Raw genomic sequence first — 27,437 nt, forward strand, 5'->3', positions numbered from 1 at the left:
TTTTCTACAAGAACATTTATATAAGAGAAGAACACTTATGAGGATATTTCATAAAATGGTATCATTGTCATCTGCACATGGATATTTTTTAAATAAACATGCTTACTCATTAATTCAACAGTGTTTCCTGAGCACCACAATCCAGGCATTATAGGTGTCATGGAAGATGCAAATATAACTTCCCATAGGAATTTATAACCTATGGAGAGACAGGAAATAAAAGACAAACAATTTGATGAATACCACAGGAAAGGTGAAAAAGTTGTTATTGTGGTTTTAAAATGTGGTTCTGTTCAGTGGTTAGAGCTCAGCGGTTGACCACTAGAGGATCTAAGGGTCACAGGTTCAATTCCTGGTCAAGGGCACATACTTGGGTTGCAGTTTCCATTCCTGCTTTGGTGCCTGTGCAGGAGGCATCCAATCCACATGTATCTCTCACCTCAATGCATCTCTCTCTCTATCTCTCTCTCTCCCTCTCTCCCTCTCAGCCTCCCTCCCATTCTGTCTGAAGATAAATGTAAAAATATCTTCGGGTGAGGATTTAAAAAAAAATCCTTGGCTGAGGATTAACAACAACAACAAAAAGTGGGAGAGATTATATGTGTTTTGGAGAGTGGGGAGCTTTACTGCAAACAATAACAACTCTAAAATAAATACAAATATAAAATTAATATAAAATCAAAAAATTTAAAATAGACTTTTAAATAAAAGAGTTAAGACAAAATGAGGGGATTATTGTGAAGATATTGGGATTCCTCCAGCTGACACCTTCCCTACCTTAAAATGATTAATAAATTAGTTTCAATGGGTTTAGATTCACTGTTGTAATCATGGTTACAAATTGCTGTTTTTATAGGAAGAGGTGCAGAAGGTCATACTCAAAATAGCAGTCCTTTCTTAACGAATGGGAAGCATTTGGTCATCTGTCACAAAAGTAACACTATTTAGGATTAGCATGGACATTCGTCATTGACTAACTTTTATTTGTTTGTAATGTGTATCAGTATGCTGATATCATTCTGCAGCCCTTATCAGATAGCAAACAAGAATACACCAAGTGATAGTCCATGAGCTGTTTCCAAATATATAGACTTGTTTTTTGTTTTTTGACAGTGATAATGCCCTTTGAAATCTGGAGTTCGGAAGAGGCACAAAACGTGATTCTAATACAAACTAGCCTCCCTTACACGTGACTTTCTTTGGTTAAGTTTATGGCCCAAAGCAGACACTAACGATATCGCTGTAAAAAAAATTTGTTTCCTAAGTGATTGAAACTTATCTCACCTTGGACTACGAATCCCATCATGCAACGCTCCCCATATCCCCACTGTGTGGGGTGGAGTCGTAGGAGGGGCGGCAACAGCGGTGGCCCATGCATTCTGGGCATTGTAGTCTAGGGCGCTGGCCACTGTCTGGACCGTCCACGTGGTGCGTTTGGCGGCAGCTGTGGTCAGTGGCTACCCAGTTCCCTCCACATGGTCCTCCGGGTGCCAGCTCTGGCTGGGGCAGACAGCCGCTGCGGAGTGGGCTGGAGGGAGGGTCGGAGGTAGCCCGAGCCTTCGCGACGTTTTTGCGACAGCCGCGGCCGTGTTCCGAGAGTCCCCTCCCTCCTCCTCTCTCTGAGGAGGTACCGGCTGTTGTGCGGGGCTGCCTTTCTGTTTGAGTGTATGGGAGAGTGAGTGAGTGAATGAGTGAGTGTGAGCGTGCGTGTGAGAGAGGGTGAGGCGTGAGTGCGCGTTTGAGGGAAGGAGAACCCGCCGTGGCCGCCCTGCCGCTCCCCTCAGCGGGAGCAGAACGCGCGGCCGGAGGGAGTAGGAGAACCGGCGCCCCGGGAGCCAGCGGGGACAAGGGCAGAGACACCCTCTCCCCACCCCCAGCCCTCGTCCCTCCGCTCTCCTTCGTCCGGGGGAACCTCCCCGTCCCACCCCACCCCGGGCCGGCCTCTGCCCTGCCGCCCCCCTGGATGTCCCCGGCGCTCTCGCGGGGCCTCCTCCTGCTCTTGCCGCATCAGTCGGGCTGGTGCTGCGGCCGCCGGGTGTAGAGCGGGCGGGTTCCCGGGGGCTGCGGCTGCCGGTGCTTCCCGGGTCCCCACCCGTGTCCCCTGGTCCCCCGACCCCAGCTCCCCGGCCTCGGAGGCTGTGACAATGGACTATGACTTTAAAGTGAAGCTGAGCAGCGAGCGGGAGCGGGTCGAGGACCTGTTTGAATACGAGGGCTGCAAAGTTGGCCGAGGCACTTATGGTCACGTCTACAAAGCCAAGAGGAAAGATGGGTGAGTGTGAGTCTGCGGGTGTCCGCGCTGGGCGGCGCTCCCGCAGGCCCGGGCAGGTAGCCGCGGGGGAGCCGGGAGCCGGAGTGCCGGTCTCCCACTTCCTCGACACCGCATCTGTCTCCGCCAGCCAGGTTTGGGGAGGAAGTGGTGTACGAGGGATCCAAACCCACACTCAGCCTGCGTGCTGCCGCCTCTGTGTTCTACTTTGGTGGCTCGCGGGGAAAAGGAGCCTCTACCCCGTGGACTGTATACTTGTCAAGGGTTTCGGTACTAGATTAAAAAAAAAAATTCGTTATGAAACGTCAGTTTAAATCATTTGGGGGTGGGGTGGGGGAGGAGATGTTGTCGATACATTATGCTAAACTTCTGGGGATTTCCTCACCTGCTTCTGGAGTGACATCCACTAGTCTGGAAGGGAAGCTGCGACCCTTTCCTCCACCAGTTTGTGATTGATTTATTATCAAATTTGGATTTTATTTTGGGGAAACAGAGCAGCAGGTAAATCTAGTCTGAAGAGTTCCTCATAGTGATCATCTGCAACATAAATGTATGTAGCAACTGCTATTTGGATACCATTAGCTGTGAGTTTTATATAGAACAATGGGGGTTTGGTGCAGGGTTGGGTGGTGGGGAAAAAGGCAGTGTTCGGGCTGGTTCCCCAAAATTTAGCAGCTGTCAGTGAACTTTAAATAGTTGCTTTGCTTTAAATATTCTTCCCTATTAATAACTTAATTAAGTCTATGACTGGTAATGTTCCCAATTTAGTTTCTTAAACAGGCAAGTGAAGTGTTCATTTTTCCTTTGTCAGTAGATGAATGTCTTGTAATATTGACAAAGAGAAGGCAATTCTTAGTTGAGAAAATGTATTTAATTAATGCCTTGTTTTCCTCTTGTAAAACGGATATTGTCTCTGTTGCCTTTGACATTATAGAAAATTGCTGGAAAGCTAATATCAAAGCTTATTATATAATCTTTAGATTTTGTTATAAACAAAGTAGCTTCACTTGACCATCTCTGTTAGTTTAGTTAGCTGGTGTTTAACAATTAGAATAATTGCTTTTTTTCCCAAATTAGGTAAGGAGGGTATGTTCAGAACTACATAAGCACTAAAAAATGAAACCATTCATAAAGATGAAGTAAGTTACCTGGGGGTGGGGGAGGGAAGCCATATTTATAACTGCTTTAGTATTCTGGATATTGGAAAAGGAAGTGTATATTTATTCAACATTTTTTTCTTAGATTTACTGAGATATCTTTCTAAAAAACTTAAAATGTACTCAGAGTAATACAGTGATTCTAATTTTGGAATGTGCATTTCAGTGCTTATATGCAGCAGTAAAGCAGTACAGATATTTGTAAAAGATATTTGAAAATTTGAGACTTTGGGTGCTGCCTGTATTGAAAAGTACTTTTTAGTGGAATGAATATTCTGGTGACATTTGAGAAATCAGTGTCTGAAGATAATGTTGACTGTTGTTTATATTTCTTGTTGAAGTATTACTCTGTAATAACACATATATTTAAAAAATAATCCATGTTAATGTCCCATACAATATTTTTCAAAAGCCTTAAACCATCTTCCCATCCCCCAACATTATGTAATTTTTTGCATATTTATAAATTCCTCAACTCCATGAGATTAGACACTGTTGTACATTTGACCAGTCTGTCATTTGTTTTATAAAATTTTGGTGACTTTAAATTATTTTTAGTTTCTCTGAGAGAAGCCAGTTCTGTTTTTATAAATTACCAATTTAAGGTAATAAAATCTACACATTTTGTTAACTTTGATTTTTATATTTTATTTAAAAACTATAATATTGTATATTATCAAGAGGTACTTTAAACTACATTTTATATATCATCATCAGGTTTTAATTTAGGCTAAGAATAATTTTGGAAACATTATACAATTTAAAAATAACTGAATGTGTAGTATAGGAACATTCTTAGTCATTTATGATAGCTGAAAGGTAGCATTGCATTTTGTAAAAAAAAAAATAACTTTTTACTTATAATTCTTTGGGGTTGTTTTCAGCAGCCTTTAATGATTTTGTTTATAGGATGAACTTTTTAAAAAGTGGATCAAATGTCAAGAGAGCTTTAAAATTACTTAAAACAGTGTTTGTTTTCTAAAGGGAATACGTTTTGGCTTAGCTTTTTTTTTAATAACCTCACTTTGGTAAAATACTGCATTGTATTTATGAGATTCTTTTGATCTTATGTCAATGAAGTGTAATTTAATGCATTTTAGTTCTGGTAAAATAAAAATTGGTAGCTGTTTAATCTTTTATAAAAAGATGATGATGAAATATTTTTTCTACTATTGATTTACCTTCAAATTAAATTATATATTCTGTAACTGAAATTTTAGAGTACTCTCAGAACCCAGACAGTAGCACCTTCAAAAAGTCTTGAGATTTACAGTAAAATGAAATGTTTTGTTTAGACAAATTTGATTATTGAAATGAATGTATTTAAATGTTATATCCTTTCCTTGTCCAGGGAGCATCATAGAACATAAATGATTAGAAAAAAATTTAGACCAGAGAAGTTAGCTTCTTAAATTATTAACTGTTAGGAAATACACAGCTTGAAAGTCCATTTCTTTGAGTTAAAGAATTAGTAATACTATCCTGCTAGTATACTGCACTTAGATAAACTCAGCACTTTAGGAATGTGGTACAGGGAGAAATACTTTGTTTGAGGCATGATTATGTAAATGCATGGAACAGGGGCTTTTATAATTGTGTTAATTTCAGATTCAAATAGAATTAAAAAGTAAATGCCCAATAAATCTTGGAAATAATTTCCTCTTACTATCATCATAAATGAGATAGAGAGTGTCCTTTGTGTCTGAACCCCAAGAAGGTGCTTTAGTGAGAAGCAGGGGATTCATTTTCTTTCTGAGTCAATTGTATTTCCTCTTTGCAGAATTTAGACAACCAAACTTATTTGTTCCAAAGAATGGAAAACTGTGAGAAGGCAAAAAACAATTTGTGTTTTTAAATTCTGAATTCTCATGATAGGCACTGGACATTTTTAGAATTTAAAAATCAATTTGGAATAAGAGTTTTAATCTCCAAAAAGAAAAGGAGTCTTGCCCTGGCCAGTTTGGCTCAGCGGTTAGAGCGTTGGCCTGCGGTCCGGAGAGACCCGGGTTCGGTTCCCGCTAAGGGCATGTACTGTACCTCGGTTGCAGTTTGTCCCTGGCCATGGTTGGTTGTGCGGGTGGCAGCCACTCGATGTGTCCCTTTCACATCGATGTTTCTCTCTCTCTCTCTTCCTCTCTCTCCCTCCCACTCTATTTTTTTTACAAAAAATGGAAAAATATTCTCGGGTGAGGATTAAAAAAAAAAAGAAAAGGAGCCTTTCTTTCCTCCTTCTTCTTTCTTTCTCTCTCTCTCTCTCTCTCTCTCTCTCTCTCCCTCCCTCCCTCCCTCCCTCCCTCCCTCCCTTCCTTCCTTCCTTCCTTCCTTCCTTCCTTCCTTCCTTCCATCTTCACCTGAGGATATGTTTATTGACTTTAGAGAGAGAGAAAGGGAGAGAGACAGAGAAACATCGATGGGTTTGCCTCCTGTATCTGCCCCGTCAGGGGATCAAACCCTCAACTTTTTGGTGTATGAGAGGATGCTCCAACCTACTGAGCCACCCAGACAGAGCAAAAGAAGTTTTCTTGAATAAGGTTCTTAGACTTCTTTGCTCTACATTCTAAAGAATAGATAATATATAATTGGGGTTTGTGTGTTTCAAATATGTAGAAAACTTTTTGTAGAAAACCAAGATGTTAGTTGGCAGTGATAATGATAATAATAGCTAAATTATTGTGTAAGTGCTAGGCCCTGGGCAGAGTCCTTTATGTTCATGCTCTATTTAATATTCACAAACACCATATCAAATCAGTTCTGTTTTTTCCCTAACAGTTTTTGCCAGTGAGGAAACTGAGGCTCCGAAAGGTTAAACTAATTTGTCCATGCTTACATGACTACCTGATGTCAGAGCTGGAATTAGAGGATTACAAGCAGGTCTTTTAACTGTAAAGCTCATGCTCTTAACTATTATGCTTCATATTATCAATATATTAAAATAAATGTAAACATAGACATCGAAATTTGGTTTTTAGTGGGTCATTCAGAAAACATGAATGCCTTATCACAGGACTAGTCTTTTCGATTAACTGATGTGCTTGTTTTAGTAGATTTCTATACAGCCTGGTTTTTAAGTGCTACAAAGGTGTATATGTAGATATGTGTGTGTGTATTACACATACACCCATGTATATGTGTATGTCTACAGATACACACACGTGTGTGTGCATGTGTGTGTAGGACAAAACTCTCATAAGGCATGTTAAGATATGAAAGTTCTTCATCTAGTGAAAATAACCAAAATTGGAGAGACTGGAGACCTGAGTTTGAGTTCATACTCTGCCTCTGGTTACCATTATGACCTTGGGCAAGTCATTTCCTTGTAAGATTAGGGGGTTTGAGTTAAGAAAGTAAAAATTATGGCCCTGGCCGGTTTGGCTCAGCGGTTAGAACGTCAGCCTGCGGTCCAGAGAGACCTGGGTTCGGTTTCCGCTAAGGGTACATACCTTGGTTGCAGTTTGTCCCTGGCTCTGGTTGGGTCATGTGGGTGGCAACTACTCGATGTGTCCCTTTCGATGTTTCTCTCTCTCTTCCCCTCTCTCCCTCCCACTCTATCTGAACAAAAAATGGAAAAATGTCCTCAGGTGAGGATATAAAAAAAAGTAAAAATTATGAATATAAAATATAATTTTGCATGATTATGTGAAAACTACTAAAACAAAAACCTTCCTAATGCCGTGACCCTTTAATACAGTTCCTCATGTTGTGGTGACTCCCAACCATAAAATTATTTTCGTTGCTATTTCATCACTAATTTTGCTACTATTGTGAATTGCCATCAGAAATATGTGTTTTCCACTGGTCTTAGGCGACCCCTGTGAAGGGGTCGTTCGACCCCCAAAGGGGTTGTGACCCACAGGTTGAGAACCGCTACTTTTGAACATGGTATATACTTCCATATTTCTTAGCCTCATGCTTTAATGTGGGTCCTTAACAACTCCCAGAAAGAAGTTAGGAAACTCAAAAAGACTTATCAGCTACTTTACCTAACATGTCTTATACTACTTTAACATTTCTTCATACTTATCTCTTAAGATGTTGGGAGTTATGGGCTAGTACCTGTTTCCAATCCTGTGATCCATTCATTTGGTAGCTAGCACAAGGGACTCTTCTGATTCAATCTGCATTGGAGTTTGTATTCAGTTTTATTTTAGTTCCTTAACTATGATCAGAACTTGGTTGGAACCCTTCATTTTCCCCAAAGGAATTTAATAGTTTTTCTTTGAATACTGTTGAACCCTGTATATAGGTTCTGTTTGATTGAAATATTCCTTTAAATGTCAAAGTGCCAAATACAACATGTGATAATCCCCATCACTGGGGATTTTGTACGCCCAATAAGGAGTATTCTTTATAACCTTTAAAAAGTGTGATGAAAAGGGAAAAGCAGAGTATTTTCCTTGCACTTCTTATCTACTGCCATTTGAATTTGTCTGCCTTAGGTATTAGTGCATTCAGATCCACTGTTTAGGCCACTTAGAGGTTTCATTTTCTTGTAAGACTGGTAAATTAAACAAATTCTTTTGGGATTTGTTTATTTGATTATTACTTTTACTGTTTCTCCCAACATTTGAAGAAATCCATTCTATGTGCCAAGCACTGTCCAAGGTATTGGGACTGTAAAGATGAATAAAATATTCCGTTATTTGAGGAGATATCTATTGGGGAAACAAACATGTAAATAATTTGTAGTAATTTAATATGCACTATAATAATTAATACAAGGTACTGTTAGACACAAAGATGGAAGCTCCCAACTGCTTCGGATTTTCAGAAAGAGGATCTCATCAGAAAGGGTATTTCAAGAGGAATGGGACAAATGGGTGCTTTTGCCTTTAAAGAAATGGGACAAAGAGGGTGCTTTTTATTGTGCCCTTACAGGCCCTAGCAAACTTTGTGAGATTGAATTTTTTTTTATTCCCCCACATTTCCTCCCCATTCCTTTTTTCTTGCCAGCATTTTTGATTTTCTGCTTTATGTGTAGTACATGTACTACAAATGTTCCATTGTACCCACCGAAAATGATGCGGTCTCTCTTATTTAATAATAGAGATAAATTTATCAGCATGCACTAGACACCTTTAATTGTCTGTGCTGCAATTTTCCATCACAAGAATGTTGGCAAATCAGAATGCAAGTGGCCTCTGACGTCCAGCTATATGACTTAAGACTCTCTTACATCTAGAACTGCCATGGCAGAACTCCATTTTGACTGCAGCTCTGGATAGCAGATGATTCTTCTTTGGCCTCACCTACATGAGGAGCAGGGAGCCAGTCTCTTCTATGCTGCTGAGGTTGTGGTGGTAATAGATTGGAGGGGGAATTCTCTTGGTTGGACTCTGATGTGTGAAGAGATGGGAGGTAGAGAAATGGCTTCTGGCATACTGGATTTCAGTGAGAAAAACAGAAATAATAAACAAATAAAATAATAAACAAATAATAATAAACAAATTATTGTAAATTATTGTAGGCTATTTGCAAACTTAACTACTTTCTCAAAAATCATTTCCCTGGGAAAATGTGTTCAGAATTATGATTTATAAACATTTGACATGTGATCCATGTGTAAGTTGGGAACTGTATATGCCACTTAGTGTTAATAAATATATATTATGCTCTATATCTGGCATCATCTTTCTTGTAGTGCCTTTTATTGTTGAAGCCAATCCTCATTGTTCCTTTATTCTTTTTTTGTAAAATATGCTTTATTGATTTTTTTTTATCCTCACCCAAGGACATTTTTCCATTTTTTGTTCAGATAGAGTGGGAGGGAGGGAGGGAGAGAAACATTGACATGAAAGGGACACATTGAGTGGTTACCACCCGCACGACCCAACCAGGGCCGGGGACAAACTGCAACCGAGGTACATGCCCTTAGCGGGAACCGAACCCGGGTCTCTCTGGACCACAGGCCGACGCTCTAACCACTGAGCAAAACTGGCCAGGTCTGCTTTATTGATTTTAGAGAGAGAGGGAGGGTGGGGGGGGGGGAGAGAGAGAAACATCGATGAAAAAGACAAATTGATAGGCTGCCTCCTGCATGCTCCCCTGGGGATTGAGCCCCAAACCGGGCGTTTGCCCTGACCAAGAATGGAACTGGCAACCTCTGAGCTCTTTATTCTTTTTCTGTGCTTAGCTGCTTCTAGGGAATGAAAATCCTACTGTTCTTTCCAGTCTTGCAGGACTCCATCTTGACCACCTAGTATCTCTGTCATTAAGTGTTTTAGTCCTTTAACTTCATCTTCTGGGTTAAGTTCACCACCAGGTAGTTTGAAGAAACTTGTTCCCAGCAGTAGCAGTGACACATGGAGTAGCCGGTGCTCATGTACAATCAGAACCGTTTGTACAATCCTCCTTATTTCAGTTTTGTCAAATTTCTCATGTGTTGAAAACTGGCTGCCACAGAGCTGCCCTTCTTATAGAGGGGCTCTTTTATTCCAAAAGTATATAATTGGTAAGAGGTTAGAGGGTGATGGTGCGCCCCAAGGTGAGGGACTTGGTCTGCTGGATATACTTGTTGCCTAACTCTGAGCAGTTGGGCAAAACCACAGACATGCTGGCCATGCTGGCAAGGGCTGGTGGCAAGCGGAAAGGGGGGAGGCAGGGAGACTGTCCAGGTTATCTGTGTGCCACTCAGCAGCTGCCGTCCTCCATTAACATGAGAGTGCAAGAGGAGCTGTTTCTACTTTTTGGCTATCATGAATAATGCTACTGTGAACCTTCACGTGCTAGTTGTTATGTGGATATGTTTTCATTTCTCTTGGGCATATATCCAGGTATGGAGTTGTTGGGTCACATGGTAATTTATGTTTAGCTTTTTGAGAACTACTTTTGAGTGACTTTACCTTGACTTTGACTTAGGATCAAGATCTTTGTCCTTTGTCTATAAAACCCAACTAGCCTTCCTTGTTCCTAGGACAGTATTCACACTATGTTCTATTGCAGTGATTCTGAAATACAGAATAATACAGCTCCTCCTCCATCAAATCAGACCACCATTCAGAACTTTTTCTCAAGCAGCACCTTGTGCTAGAAATATTTTTCCCTCACCTGAAATAGGTTCTAACATTTAGCTTCAGAAAGTCTAACTACTTTATCTTAACATACAACTTAGATAATTCCCTCTTCACTCATCACTCACAAAACATAGTCCTTCATAGATGTATTATGTAACTACTTCAGTGTACATGTGGTTAATGTTTATATGTCCTTTGGGTCTTTCTGGTGAATGTTTATGGGTTAGATATTACGGATTTCCTCTAGGGCAGTAATTGTGTTCCCCTCAGTTCCTGGCACATTGCCAAATGTTGACAGGTATTTAATACTCTTTTATTTGTGGTGTACCTGAAATTTCATATTTGAAAGTCTTCTTTTAAACTTGCTAAAATTAAAAACTTAAACATATTATAGTGGAATAGAAAAGCAGCACCTTGTGCAACTACCCGGAAAAGCAAAGTTTGATGGTTGGCTATATTGATACCAGGAACAGAATTGAACAAAACCAAAGACAAAAGTAGAGGCAAACTTTGTTAATTGGCTGAACAGAACAGAAGGCCTGAAAAATTGAGCCACTACAAAGAATAAAGTATTTTTAAAAATATGCCTGTAAATGAAGCAGTTTAAATGGGAAGTCTATGTTTCTAAGCTTAAGGAAAATATAATTAGCTTCTGAATCAGAGTTGGCATTTAGTTTTGTTTAAATCCATGATTATTTCATACTTGAAGTTTACTTTTGTTATGTGAATAAAAAATTTAGGCTAACTACTGCTCAAGGTAACGTAGTTACCCATCTCTCTAGACAAGCTCTTAAAAATATTTAAGTTTATAATGGCCCATGAATTCTAATAAATAATCATCCTAAGGAGAGGAATTCTTTACATCATCATGATGCAGAGCCTACTCTGGGTGTTTCTATACACCTGAGTTTTATACGTTGCCTAGAAAACTAAAAGGATTACAATGAAAGACTTGTCCATTATTGGTGTTATGGCTTTTATTAAACAAGTATATTTTGGGGGGGGGAAGAATGTAGGTATTGAAAAATTATTTTTATAAGGTTTTTGTCTTAAGAAAGGCCAGTAAGTCATATGAAAATTTAAATTTACATAGAATAGATAGGTTTGGAGTTTTTTCATTTATGAAGGAATCTCTTTAAGTATATGACCTCTCCTGGCATATTTATCCTGTGACTCAATTTGTGAAAAGTTCTGTTTATACACAGTTTCCAAGAAAATGTCAAGCATAAAGTAAGGTATATTTGTCATTTGGTTTCTAATGCTGAATTAACATTGAAGATACATTCATTCATTTATTTATAATCCTTACCTGAGGATATGTTCCTATATTTTAGAGAGAGAGGAAGGGAAAGAAAGAGACTGAGAGAGAGAAACCTTGATTGGTTGCTTTCTACACATGCCCCAACTGGGACTGAACCCACGACCTTTTGGTGTACCAGACAGGAGCCACCAGACCAGGGCTGAAGATGCTTTTAAATGTAAAATTAAATTATTTAAATATTGACATTTTATTACAGCTTCTTTTTAGCTGTAGTTTTTTTGAGAGGTGGGTAGTAAATTTGTATATTTATGATTCATTTGGTAATTAGTTCCCTGATGGCTGTAATAGGCCAGATTCTATGCCAGATATAGGTGATTCAGCAGTGAATAGGTCATGGTCTATGTCCTTAGGGAACTTAAGACTTTTGAGGGACACAGGCAAGTAAACAGGTTATTATAATATAGTGGAATAGGGCTGTGACAGGGAAAATTATAGGTTGCCATGAGGTACCTAATCTGCTTTTGGGGGTTCAAGGATATTTCCATTGTGACTTGAAAGATAATTAGAAGCTACACAAGTGAATGGGCAGTAAATAAGAGTGAGTGGTGGTATAGTACAGGAGTTATAGTGAGGCTGGAAGACTAGCATCTAGTTCCAGAATTTCTCCTTACAGTATAGGAAAGGGGGTATAGTCTCATTGAAAAGGGAATGTGGTATAGGGATTGGATGATATGTAGTGAACAAGTGCTAACTTTAATTGTTTATTTGAGGTAATTTGGGAAGCTTGTATGTTTTAGGGGGGAAGCTGAAGTTCTCCCCAGAACCCTTTGGAGCCACCACTGAATAGCATTTACAAAGATTTGAGGGAAAGATAGTATAGTGAAGGAGTTAAAAGAATTTCACTGCAGATCTTAGGAGTAACTAACGGTAAAGTGAGAGGTGTAAAATATAAAGTTGGGGAAGTAAGTGGGGTCTTGTAAATCATGCTCTGTGGACTTCATACTTTATTCTGAAGACAGTGGGGGCCACTTGTAGGATTTTAAATAGGCAGTAACAAGTTGATTTATCACTTAAAATATTGCTTGGCTATACAATTAGAATGGCTATCAGGAACTGGGGTTAGAAGAATGCAGTAGTAATCCATGTGAGAGATGCTGGAGGCTTGAATTAGGGAAGTGACAGAAAGGATGATAGGACTGTTGAATTTTTGGATGTGAGAGGAAGAAGTGATAATAACCAAGGGTAATGCCTAGGTTTCTGGCTTGAGGAGCAGGATATTGCCATTCACATCAGTAGCTAAAATAGGAAGTGGAACAAGTTTGAGGGGGAAGATGATAAATTGAGTTTTGATATATTGAATTTTAGGTGCCTGTTAAATATCTAAGAAGAAATACCCATTAGGCAGATATGTATTTATTTCTTATTCCATGCTATCAAAGACAGTTCTTATTTTTTAAAAGAAAATAGCTCTTTTTTTTTTTTTTTTACTGATTTTAAAAATGATGATACATGTTCATTGTTAAAAAATTCATAGTCCAGAAATGTATACAGAAACTGAAGCCCAAACTGTAGTACTGGGCCACAATTATTATTTTCCTCATTGTCTTTCCAGATAACTCTATGGATGTAAGTATAGATTAATGAAATCTGCAATGATCTTAAATTTTTACCATTCAAGAATATTATGCATATTTTTATGTCACTAAATATAGTTCAAAGTCATCAGTTTTAATCATGGTGGGCATCACAGATATACGTACACAAATATGTATCTGATTGACCAGTTCTCTTGTGACCGGCAAAATTGAAGTAGTCTCCATATTTTAACCATTAGAGTTGGCAAAGGACCTCCCAACATCGTAGCAAGACCTTTAAGTAGAATTTTAGGGTCAAAGGTTATATACTTTCAATAACTTTTTATTATAAAATAAAACTGAATTATAAAGTTTATATATTCTCTTGATTAAAAAAAATTCAAACAGTATATAAGGATACCCAAGAAAATCTGTTTTCCTTTTTGAGGATAGTCATTGTCAGCAGCTAATTGTGTATATGCATATATATGTTTGGGCAGACTTTAAAATTTACTTTAATTTTTTATTCATTTTGGACAAGTAATACATGCAAATGGAAAAATGTAAATATGCTGAGGAAGTGAGAACTTAAGTCCTATCACCCCTGTCTTTACCAGCCATTCATTTCCTCTTCTCAAGCTGTCCACCATTTTTCTTGTATATGTTTTCCAGTTTGTGCAGTCATCTTTTGATTTTGTTTATGGTATTATTTTTCTTTTTAAAAATTAATTTATTTTAAAGTATATTTGAAAGACAATATTGTATTATTTTTCATGTACAACTAATTTTTATGAAGTCACATTTAGTAATCATTCCTTTAATGGTTGCTGGTGTCTGTATGTCATCATCTTTAAACACAAATTGTATGATATATATTATATAATATATATTATTCTGTGCCTTATTTTTCAGTTTATATGTTTTGGAGATCGATATCAACACATACTATAATGTAATTCATTTCATCAGTTCATCTTTCCATTTTATGGATATAGTGTAATGTAGTGGTCCAATTGAAGGACATTTAGGCTTTTATTTTTTATGCTCTTAAATAGTACTGCAGTAAATGTCCTTTACATCTGTCTGCACACAACAACTTCTCAGATACAGGTAGAACTTACCAGGTCTCCAAAGTTCCTCATGGGATATTTGCTGTGGATGCTACTACTTGCAAGGAGCAGTTTTTATGAGAAGCTTCTCCCTTGCTATGTCAACAGCAATTTTTATTCCTCCTGGTTTCTTTCAATGATGGTTCTAGAGATGGATCATCATGCCCAAGCACAAGTTACTGGTAAAAACCCCAGTGCATCACTGGTCAGTTTCCCAGGGATATCTTGTAACAGGCCTGGGCTTCAGGCGCTTCTGAGGTCCAATCTTCTGTCTTCTAAAAAGGCGGTATGTACCAATTACATTCACAGAAAAACTCCAAAAACAAAACTTATTTGTAAGGAAGAAATGGTAACAGATACAGTAATGACATATTTAGGTCATGGGGGTTAAATACATTGTAAAGTTAGAATTGTATGATTATTTTACAAATTTTGCTTTGGGTTTTCCCTCCCCAGTAGTCCTTTGTATTTTAGGTTACTGGTTGGGATCAAAACTTTAAGTGTATTATGTTTTTATATCTTCATGTTTACTTTCATCAGATTTCTTTTTTTTTTTTTTATCCTCACCAGAGGACATTTTTCCATTTTTTGTTCAGATAGAGCAGGAGGGAGAGAGAGGAATAGAAAGAGAGAGAAACATCAATGTGAAGGGACACATCGAGTGGCTGCCACCCGCACGACCAACCAGGGCTGGGGACAAACTGCAACCGAGGTATGTGCCCTTAGCGGGAACCGAACCCGGGTCTCTCTGTACCGCAGGCTGACGCTCCAACCGCTGAGCCAAACCGGCCAGGGCCATATTTCTTTATTCCAACTTAATACTGCTGCCACACTTTGTTCCTATCACAAATGATTGACACTGTTCATGTATTCTGCCTCAAACCAGTGCTTTAGCTCTGACCCTTAGTTCTCTTGATGATCTCTCTCCCCATTTCCTATTGCTTGGCTTTGGTCTTCATCTCATTCCTTGCCTGGCACTGACATTCCTCCACCCAGTCTTTCCCTTTCTTCCCCCTTTGGCTTGCTTTTTCTGTTTTGTGCTGATTTTGGCTTTGGCCTTGTTCCTTGTCATCTGTCTCAGTTGCATTCATCTCTGGGCTTAACTTCATAGACTAGGAAGCTGGAGCCCCTTTTACTGTCAGTGGAATTGCTTGACTGAGTGTTCAGCAGAGGTAATCATTCATGGTGGGTAAGGAGACAGGCGATTATTTATAAGACAATTTGGATGTATTTTGTTCATTTCTTTTTGTATTTTGTTAATTTCAAAGAGACTTAAAAAAGTTTTAAGTTCTACTCAATAGAAGTTGTAATGTACTTATTCCTTATAGATGGGAAGCTAAAGAATTACGCAAATATCTCATCTTTTTGTCTGAAAATCTATTTTAGAACAAATGAGTTCAGCTCTGCTTGAGAATTTAAACCAGATATCCTGGAGCTGAAAGTTACTGTTGTCCTGTTTTAGCCAAGACTAGCTGACCTTTGCAGATCCCTTTAGGCTTGTGACATGAACTAGACTTGGAATTGCTAAGTGAAAAACATAAGAAAATCTGTCAAACACATACTTCCCATACTTCTGGATTTTTTTTTTTCTGGATTTTTTTGAGGGGGAGGAGAGATAGAACCACTCAATTCTAAAAGGCAATACAGATGTTCTTTAAATACTTGGAAGTTTTCAGTGCATGTCAAAATACTAACCAAGTGTACTACTTTGTAACTTTTTTTTTTTTAATCATTAGTATCTTTGCTCTATTAGTATTTCACTTTGTGTGACTGGACTCACTAAGTTTAAGTATGGTTGCTGGTTTTCAATTCAGAATACAGTATAATTACATTTTTCCTTAGTGAAATTCTGTACTGTAATTATCCCTAAAATGTTTTGAATGTACGATAACATTTGCCACTAGTTATTTATTTTTAAGTGTTTATTTTTTAACTTATCTTTATTGTTGAATATATTACAGATGTCTCTACTTTTTTCAATAGGGAAAAAGTATTTTTAAGTGTTTAAAAAATAGTGTTTGATTTTGTTGTGGTCTACTAAGTAGAGAAACTAAATCTGTTGTTTTTATGGAGAAAATATAGTAATACCTTGCAAGAAGATATACATTTATAGTTTATAAAGTTTAAAATAACTTTATTGAGATAAAATGCACGTACCATACAATTTACCTACTTAAAGTTTATAGTTTATTTCTTTTTAGTGTATTCACAGAGTTGTGTAGCCATTACCACAGTCTAATTTTAGAATATTTTTGTCACCTCCAAAAGAAGCCCTGTATCCATTAGCAGTCATTCCCCCTGTCCCCCTGCCCACTAATAAGTTTTCTGTCTCTGAATTCACCTAGTATGGACATTTCATTTAAATGAAATAATTCAAAATGGGGTCTTTTGTGACTGGTTTCTTTTTCTTAATATGTTTTTAAGTCTCATCCATGATTTAGCATATATCACATTTTGTTACTCATTCATTAGTTGATGGATATTTGGGTTGTTTCCATATTTTGGTTATTATGAATACTGCTGCTGTGAACATTTATGTATGAGTATCTGAGTACCTGCTTTTAATTCTTTGGATATATACCTAGGAGTAGAATTGCTGGATAATATGGTAATTCTGATTAACTTTTGACTAACCACCAAATGGTTTCTATAGCAGCTGAACCATTTTACATTCTCTCAAGCAGTGCATGAAGGTTCTAGTTTGTCCACATCCTTGCTAACACTTGTTTTTTTCTTTTCTTTTTTAATATAACTGTTCTTAGGAGTATTAAGTGGTAATTCATTATAGTTTTGATTTGCATTTCCCTAATGGTTAAAGATGTTGAGCATCTTTTCATGGGCTTATTGGCCATTTGTATATCTATTTGGGAAAATGTATATAAATTCTTTGCTCATTAAAAAAAAATTGTTTTTAAATTGATTTTAGAGAGAAAGGAAGGGAGAGGGAAAGAAACATCGATGAGAGAGAACATCGATTGGGTGTCTCCTACATGCCCCCCACTGGGGATTTGGTCCACAACCTGGGCATGTGCCCTGACCAGGAATCGAACTGGTGACCTCTTGGTGCATGGGTCGATGCTCAACCACTGAACCACACTGGCCAGGCAAATTCTGTGCTCATTTTTATTTTACTTTTTTATCCTCACCCAAGGATATTTTTCTGTTTATCTTCAGGTAGAGAAAGAGAGGGAGAGAACGGGGGAGAGAGGGAAACATCGATGTGAGAGGGACACATCCACTGTTGCCTTCCCCACGACCTGACCAGGGCCAGGGACTAACCGCAACCTAGGTACATGCCCTTGGCTGGAATTGAACCCGGGACTCATTGGTCCATGGATCGACACTCTGCTGCTGAGCCAAACTGGCCAGGGCTCTGTGATTATTTTAAAATTGGGTTATTTATCTTTTTAATATTGAGTTTTAGGAGTTGTTTATATATTTTGAATATTAGACCTTTGTAAGATATATGATTTGCAAATATTTCCCCCACTCTTTTGGTTGTCTTTTTACTCTCTTGTTGGTATTATTTATAACACAGAAGTTTCACATTTTGATGTAGTCCAATGTATCTATTTTTCCTGCTCGGGCTTTTGTTGTCATGTCCAAAAACCATTCTCTAACCTAAGATCACAAATACTTTTATGTTTTTTCCTAAGAATTTTATAATTTTAACTCTTAGATTTAGGTGTATGATCAATTTTGAGTATTATGTGAGTTTGGGTCCAAGTTGATTTTGCTTGTGATGTCCAGTTGTCCTAGCATCTTTGAGTAGTCTGGGCATCTTTGTTAAAAATCAATTGGCTCTAAACAGGATTTTCCCCTACATCCTCAATTCAGTCCCATTGATCAATGTTTGTCTTTAGCCTGGTACTACAGTGTATTGATTACTGTAGTTTTGTAGTTAGTCTTAAAATTGAGAAGTGTGAGTTTTCTTAATTTTGTTTTTTTTCAAAATTTTTTTCCATTCTTTTTTTTTATTGCGGTAAAATACGCATAACATAACATTTAGTGTCATAACCAATTTAAGTATATAATTCAGTGGTATTAAGAACATTCCTACAGTTGTGCAACTATCTCCACCATCTGTCTCTGGGACTCTTTATATCCTGAAAAACACAAACTCTGTATCTGTTAAAGAATAACTCACATTCTCCCCTCTCCCCAACCTCCGGCAACCCTCATTCTGCTTTTTGTCTCTGATTTTGATTGTTCTAAATATCTCATGTAAGTGGTCTCATACAGTATTTGTCTCTTTTGTGACTGGCTTACATCACTTAGCACAGTGTCCTCACAATTTATCCATCTTGTAGCATATATCAGAATTTCCTTTGTTTTTAAGGCTGAATAAAATCCTACTGTATCTATATCCACATTTTACTTATCCACTGATTCATTGCTGGAAATTTGGGTAGCTTTCACAGTTTAGTTCCTGTGAATAATGCTGTTATGAATGCGGGTGTACAATATCTCCTTGCAACCCTGCTTTCAGTTCTCTTGGATGTATACCCAGGAGTGGAATTGCTGGGTCCCATGTAATTCTATTTTTAATTTTTTTGAGAAATCACCTGCCTCTTCCCTCAACAATAGATTATGTATATTCCATGTCATTAGCCATCTTTCTAATCTTTTCATTAAGTTTTAATGTATGTATTTATTGTATTGTGGGGTGGCATCATTTTTTAAAATAATTTACATTTACATTTTACTTTTACATTACAGTTTTTCATTTATTTGACCATATATGTGAAGGTTTATTTCTGGACTTTTTATTCTATTTTATTGGTCTGTATGGCTGTCTTTGTCCCATGACACCCTTAGGAAAAAATTCTAGAAGTGGATTTGCTGGCAAGTTTTTAAGATTTTTTTTTAGAAATAAAGGCCAGGCTTTCTCCTAGAAAGTTTGAACTAATTTGTAATCTCATTCATAATGAAAAGGAGTCAGTTTACCACTTAATTGATTAGTATGTTTATTGTTTTCTTTAACCTTTGCACATTTGATAAGAAGTCTATGAAATCATGGTTTTATTTATATTTGTTTCATTAATATTTAAATATATAGTTTCTTATTTATTCATTATTTAATTTCTTTGTGCTTTGCCCAATTTCCTATAAGACTCTTTTTTAAAAACTTTTTTGATAAAGTGCTTTGTTTATTGGTATATTAACTTTTTATTCATGCCTTATTTGTTTATTTTTACATTTATAGTTTAATGGTAATAAAATCTGTCATTCTGTTACTGCTTCTGACTTTTCTCAATAATATACATTTTTCTTACATTCTAAAATATTTGGGGGTTTAAAATTTTTTGCAGTTACATTTTTATTTAATCTTAAATTTATTTGATATCAAATGCAGACTACAGCCAAGAAATCAAGAGAAGGCTGAGACTTGGAAGGGCCACAGTGGAAAAATTAAGAAGAGATCACTAAGAGCAAAGATGTGTCAATAGAGACCAAGGTTAAGATCATCCATACCCTTGTATTCCCAGTTACTATGTACAGATGTGAAAGTTGGACAGTGAAGAAGGCTGATAGGAAAAAATGGATTTATTTGCAATCTGGTGTTAGAGGACAGCTCTATGGATACCCTGGACCATGAGAAAGCTGAACAAGTGGGTCCTATAGAGCAAGTTAGCATATAATATTGCAGGAGGCAAAAATGATAAAGCTGAAGTGATTCTACTTCAGGTACATCATGAGAAGGCCTGGTTCTTTGGAAAACACAATAATGCTGGGAAAAATAGAATGCAGCAGGAAAGATGAAGACCATGAATGAGTTGGATTGACTCCAAGAAAGTGCCATAGGTATGAATCTACAGGAGCTGAGTAGGGCTATTGAGGACAGGTCATGGTGGATGGTGGATGTCACTCATTCATAGGGTTGCCTGGAGTTAGAGTTGACTCAGTGGCACATAACATAACAGGTTATATAACTGTATTTTTTTAGTCATTTTAATATGTTGAATACTTTCATAGTTGATTTGAAATGCTACCTTTACCATTACCCTAAGTTCTCATGTTTTTTCACTTCTGGACTTTCTCTGCAAGTCAATCGATCTGTCTATTCCTGTTACTTCCCTTTTAAGTCTTATACATTTATATTATCCATTAAGATCATACCCTTTCATTATTCTTCTTTTTATTTTTATTTTAAATCTTTATTGTTGAATGTAGAATGTATTACAGATGTTCCTCATTTTTCCCCATTGACCCCCTCCTCCCCACTCCTGCCCCCCTCCCACCTTTTCCCAGACTATTGTCTGTGTTCATTGGTTATGCATATAAGTTATTTGGGTTATTTCTTCCCACCCCCCTACCCCTTTCCCTTTGAGGTTTGTCAGTCTAGCAATGAATTTGTACTTCTTAATCCCTTCACCTTTCACCCATTCCCCCAACCTCCCTCCCATCTGGCAACCAACAAAATTTTCTCTGTATCTATGAGAATGTTTCTGTTCTGCCTGTTCATTTTGTTTGTAGATTCCATTGTTGATAGATTTGTATTCATTGCCATTTTGTTTGTTCATATATTTTATCTTTTTCTTCAAAAAGACCCTTCATCATTTCATGTAATAACGGTTTGGTGGTGATGAACTCCTTTAACTTTTTCTTGTCTGGGAAACTATATGGCCATCGATTCTAAATGACAGCTTTGCAGGATAGAGTGATCTAGGTTGTAGGTTCTTGCTTTTTATCACTCTGAATATTTCTTGCCACTCCCTTCTGGCCTGCAAAGTTTCTTTTGAGAAATCAGCTGACAGCGTTATGGGAACTCCCTTGTAGGTAACTAGCTGCCTTTCTCTTGCTGCTTTTAAGATTCTCTCTTTGCCTTGAACCTTTTGCATATTGATGATGATGTGTCTTGGTGTGGGCCTCTTGGGGTTCATCTTGTTTGGGACTCGCTGTGCTTCCTAGACTTGTATGTCTGTTTCCTTCACCAAGTTAGGAAAGTTTTCTGCCATTATTGTTTCAAACAGGTTTTCAATTTCTTGTTCTCGCTCTTCTCTTTCTGGCACCCCCAAGATGCGTCATTATTCTTCTTTTTAAAAATTATACTTTTCCTTGTCCATTTATTACAGCTAAACTTTAAAATCAACAATTCAAGTCTAAAGAGTATTACTCTCCATACTCAGCAGTATGGTTATATATTTTTCACATGGACTGGTTGCCACCCACACAACCCCAAATCTTGATAAAGTCTTATTTTTTTCATATGGATCCCACATATTTTTTTATTACTAGGTATTTTGTCTTATTTATTTTAATAATTGTATGTACAGGTTTGTGTGTCAGTTGGTTTTAAGTAATATTTGTCACATACTTATACTAAAAATTATTTGTTACAGAATTTTAAAAACATACCCCAAAACAAACACAGTTCAAAGAATCCCAATTACCGTACCTTACCGTACCATAGTGCTCAAATAGCGATAAACTTTCTGCTGTTCCTGTGTTAACAGTTTTTTATTGCATTTGTGAGTCTTTCTTAATCTATTTTTAAAACTCTTATATCTAGTATATAATTTTATATATTGGGTTTAAACACTTTTAGTTCACTATCTTGGATTATCTAGGTAGATATTCATATAATCTGCAAATACTAATAGTTTTATTATTAGTTCCTTTCTAGTACTTCAGCTTTAGAAAATCTGATGTTATTGCATTGATTGTAACTTTACAACTAACTTTTAAATAATGGAGTGTTGAGGTATTTTTGCCTTTTAATTTTAAATGGGAATGTATCTAGTGTTTATGTTTTCTTATTTTTATTCTCATAACATTATTAGTTATGAGATTGACATCTTATATTCAAACAGCTAAAACTTTGAGCTTGAGCAGTTTATGAACTCCTTCTGAGCACTTCAAATTTCTCATCTGTAAAATGAATTCATCTCACAGAGTTCTTTTTGTATACCACAATAAGATAAAGCATGTAAAAGAAGTTTTCAAGTTCTCACAAGGCCATAAAAGTTACATGTACTTAATATATATATTAAATTAATCTCACTTGCTCAGTCATTAATGATTTCCTATTTCTCTAGTGCCCATTTATGCTAATTCACATTTTTAAAGAAGAATTTATGATTGTTAGTAGATAATTTTCCTAAATAGAGAGTGGGGCAAAAGTAGGTTTACAATTGTATGTAAAACAGTTTATTCTTATTATTTATTAATAATTGTATTATTTTCTATATGAACAACTGTAAACCTACTTTGCCCACCCTGTAAGTCTGTTTGTAGATAGCAACCTGTAGTCCTTCTGCTATAGTATCTTGGTTGTGTTTCTAAGTAATCTCTTATGAAAAATCCCTTATAAAAACGGCTGTTTCAAGGTAAAGGGGGCTAGAATGTTTCTGTAGGACTTGATAAAAGTATTTTTATAGCTTTAATCTAAAAGTAATAAATCTATTGATTAAAATTAATAGAAACAAACCAATTGCTTGCTCCTTTTCCATTTAGTCCACTCAGAAGATTCTTAGATTCCCCTATCACCTTTGTCCTTTTTTTTTTTTTTAATCCTTACCCAAGGACATTTTCGCATCTATCCTCAGATAAAGCAAGAGGGAGAAAGGGAGGAAGAGAGGGAGAAACATCGATGCGAGAGACACATGGACTGGTTGCCATCCACACAACCCCAACCAGGGACAAGGACAAACTGCAACCTAGGTACCTGCCCTTAGCAGGAACTGAACCCAGGTCTCTCTGGTCCTTGGGCCAACGCTCTAACCTTTGAGCCAAATCGCCCAGGACAGATTCCCCTATCTGCCTTTGTCCTTGACCAAACCAAGCAGCTTTGCTCGCAGTACTGTTTGTTACCAGTGCCAAGGGTAAACAAAAGCATAAAAGGATGCTTGAATAAATGAAACAGTTCTGTTCCAGAAGAACACCCAGACACCCAAACATTCTACATGTTTGCATGCAGTTATTATTTTTATTTACCCCGTGCTCATTCCAGTTTGCATTGTAATAATGCCTCCATGTGGTAATGTTTTCTTTCCCTCCAGTTAATCTGATGATGTTATAGCCACATTATGTTATAAAAACTCATGCTATAAGAGACTTGCCTATATTTGCCCTTGACTGAGAATCAAGCCCCAGGCTCGTGTTCACTGCTTTCGCTATAACCACTGAGCCAAACTGGCCGGGAAATGTAAATCTTTCTAGGATATTACTTAGGCATGATTTTATAAATGATGGTTTAAGACCTTAAATAAACTCTCAAATAGTCTTTTAAACCTTAATGTAGCACAAATCATATTAGAAGTAACTTTGAGTGACTCTAACTTTGTGAACATTTCACCTATTCTTTCTTGGAGCCTTGAACTTGCATTAAAACTGAGCCCTGAGCCCCCCAAAGACTGAATTTATAAAGATATTGGAATAATGAGATGGTGGCACTGGCAACTATACAGACCCTGTAGTTCTATAATAGTAAGAAGCTCAAAACTTGGTACTATCTGTATGTAAGTTAAGCCAGTAAGCCACTGGTGGTATGTTGTGGTACCTCAATGTGATTTTAATGTAATTTCGCTGATAATTAGTGAATGCGAGCACCTTTTCATATGATTAGTGGCCACTTGAATATCTTCTTTTGTGAACTATTCAAACATTTTGCCTGTTTTTCTACTGAGTTGTCTTTTTTTTTCTTATTGATTTGTAGGAATTCCTATTCTTTGTTGAATACATATGTATTGTAAAATTTTTCTGTCATTCTGCAGCTTGCATGTATACTTTTGTAACTGTCTTGATAAGTTCTTCATTTTTATCACAATTTAATCATTTTTCTTTTGTGAGCAGCAATTTTTGTGTCCTATTTAACAAATTGTTGCTTCAAGGTTGTTTTATCAACATTTAGATCTACAATCCCATGTAGGATTGATTTTTATATATTGTGTTAGATAGGGTCAAGATTTATTTTATTTTATTTTTTATCCTCACCTGAGGACATTTTTCCATTTTTAGTTCAGATAGAGTAGGAGAGAGGGAGGAAGGAAGGGAGGGAGGGAGGGAGGGAGGGAGAGAGAGAGAGAGAGAGAGAGAGAGAGAGAGAGAGAGAGAAAGAAACAGCAACAGCAACAGCAACATGAAAGGGACACATCGAGTGGCTGCCTCCCCGCATGACCCAACCAGGGCCAGAGACAAACTGCATCCGAGGTACGCACCCTTAGCAGGAATTGAACCCCGGGTCTCTCTGGACTGCAGGCCGATGCTCTAACTGCTGAGCCAAACCAGCCAGGGCAAGATTTATTTTACATTCTGTTGTAATTACTGTAACTTTATAATAAGTCAGGTCAGATAAGTCTTCCAGTTTGTTCTTTAAGATGATCGTGGCCAATCTAGCTCCTGTTTATTTCCATTTAGAATTAGTTTATCAATTTCTACCAAACACACACACACACACACACACAGACACACACAAATCACAAACCACAAACCCTATTGGAACTTTTTTTTTTTGGTACATGCCCCTAGCAGGAACCAAACCCGGGACTCTCTGGTCTGCAGGCCAACACTCCAACTGCTGAGCCAAACCATCTAGGGCCCTACTGGAATTTTTATTGTGATTATTTTGAATCTATAGATCAGTTTGGGTGAAACTTAATATTTTTATGATACCGAACCTTCCATTCCATGAACATGGTTAACCATTTCTCCCACGCTTCATAGTTTTCAGTGAAGTTCTTACACGTTTTGTGTTACATTTGTAACCAGGTATCTAATTTTTTTATCTTATTGTAAATTATATTTATTAATTTCATTTTCTATTTGTTGCTAGTATGCAGGAATACAGTGGGTTTTTATATGTAGACACTGTGTCCAGAAACTTTTACATTTGCTTGTAAATTTTAATAATTTGTCAAAAAATTTTCTAATTCTTGGTTTTATCCCTAAGATTTCTCTATCACAATCTAATGCACCAACACTTTTTTTTTTTTTTGTAAATGCTATTAAATTTTCTTGAGTGCTATACTGCATTTAGATTGGAAGTCATAAATATTTGATATTCAGTTAATGTGTTGTAAAGATAGGCTTTCTTATCTACCAGTTGTAGTCCAAATATTAAACATAATTTCATATATATCAAATTACAGAAACCAGATCCAGGAAGGTGCTAGTTTTTACCATGAGCTTTCTTTTAGAAATAACTTTAGCATAATCATGTATTAAAATATATTAAAGCAGTTTTAAAAACTATAATCAGATTTATGAAAGTTTACTAATTCACACTTTTCAGAAATACTTCTTTTTTTTACTACCAGAACATCACATAAGTTTATTTCAGATGTTAACAGCAATGCTAAAGTCAACAAGTTAAATTTTTTTTTTATCCTCACCCGAGGACCTTTTTTCCATTTTTTGTTCAGATAGAGTGGGAGGGAGAGAGAGGAAGAGAGAGAGAGAGAGAGAAACATTGATGTGAAAGGGACACATCGAGTGGCTGCCACCCACACGACCAACCAGGGCCGGGGACAAACTGCAACTGAGGTACATGCCCTTAGCGGGAACCGAACCCGGGTCTCTCTGGACCTCAGGCCGACGCTCTAACCTCTGAGCCAAACCGGCCAGGGCTAATTTTTGTTTTTTATACTTATCTTTATTGTTGAATGTATTACACATGTTCCTCTTTTTTCCCCCTTGACCCCATCCTCCCCAATTCTGACCCCATCCTCCCCAATTCTGACCCCTTCCTGCTTTCCCCACACTATTGTCTGTGTCTATTGGTTATGCACATATGCATGTAAGTTCTTTGGTTTCTCTCTTCTCACCCAACAAGTTTAATTCTTAACTGCACCAAGTACACTTAGCCATTTATGTATTTTTTAAGTTATTCCCTCCAAAAAACGAGGAAGCTTTTCTTTCCAACCCCACATACTACGTTTCCCAGTACTGTTTTTGGAAGACTTTCAGTTGATGAGTAAATTGCTTTGGGGATATTTCAGAACTTCTTTTCCCATATTAAAACTAATCTAGACATATTATATATTATAGATTTCTCTGCAGATTCTTTTCTTTAGAACCCAAATGCAATTTTCATCCAGTATAATTTTTACCTATTTGCCCCACAGTAAAAACTATCTGTCCTGAAAAATATGGTTATATCCTGTAAGTCAATCATCCAGTTAATAGAATTGTTTTATCTCAATGATTATTTTTATCATATTTCATAATAACCAACTTAACATGGGGCATTATTTTAGTCTTTACTGACTCATAAGCGGTAGTACCCAGCTTCTACTTCTATATCCTCCTCCTCCATAAGTAGATGGAATTATTTAATAGAAGTCTGATGTAGGACAATTAACCTTTTACCTTTACATTTTAAGTTAGTCATTGACTAGAAATACTTCTTGTTTTTCTTCCATTTATTAGCATTTATGAAGTGTCTGTTGTGCCAGGTAACTAGTCAGAGAGCTTGGAATTCAACAAGAGTAGAAGTAGAGGTTGGAAGCAGGTAAATAGTTGTAGTAGAGTAACACCATCTGATTGTAGTCTTCTCAGTGTCATAGAAACAAAGAAAGGGGTCATCTTATCCATACTGGAGAAAGACTATTCTGAGTATTAATGGTGCATTTAATTGCTGAATACAGTATATATACTCTACTAACCTTTTCTCCTAGGTCCCTATAAATAAATATCTTGAAAGTTACTTTAAATCTATCTCTTTTGCTTTCTTTTCACTGATTAGTTAATGTTGACATGAGTTGATATTTCATTACATCTATTTCAGTGCATTATTATATTGGTATTTGGGTTTTAAAAAATAACATGTTTTTATATCATAAATGTAATATATGTTTATTTTTTGAAATTTTGGAAAGTGAAAGAAAAAAAAAAAGTTACATATAAAATGTTAAAACGAACCCAAATATAGAAATTCAGACTGGAAGAAAACATCCCGAGGTATTGAATAGTACTTTTTTGAGTGGAAGACAAGTAAATGACTTTTGTTCCAAGATTTCTGCAATGAAGCTGTATTATTTCCTACTGTTTGGTCTTGGGGATATATAACTAATATATTTAACAGACTTCCTATATAGAACATTTAAGTTGTGATATA

General features: G+C 36.9%; 1 protein-coding gene across 9 annotated transcripts in view; it reads left to right on the forward strand.

Moving 5' to 3' along the window:
- Positions 1–1,596: 1,596 nt before the first annotated feature.
- The window catches only part of CDK8 (cyclin dependent kinase 8), a 136,427-nt gene continuing 110,586 nt past the window's right edge, over positions 1,597–27,437 (forward strand). For 3 of the 9 annotated variants that reach the window (XM_036251641.1, XM_036251643.1, XM_036251645.1), the window contains exon 1: positions 2,130–2,272. In XM_036251641.1, the coding sequence (XP_036107534.1) occupies positions 2,145–2,272 (128 nt within the window). In that variant the 5' untranslated portion in view covers positions 2,130–2,144. Of the gene's footprint in view, positions 2,273–19,816; positions 19,839–19,960; positions 19,993–20,068; positions 20,186–27,437 lie in introns of those variants that run through there. The other 6 variants (XM_036251638.1, XM_036251640.1, XM_036251654.1 and 3 more) reach the window with 5 other exon arrangements.

Source organism: Molossus molossus, unplaced genomic scaffold (genome assembly GCF_014108415.1).
Source record: "Molossus molossus isolate mMolMol1 unplaced genomic scaffold, mMolMol1.p scaffold_m16_p_10, whole genome shotgun sequence".
Classification (NCBI taxonomy): Eukaryota; Metazoa; Chordata; class Mammalia; order Chiroptera; family Molossidae; genus Molossus; species Molossus molossus.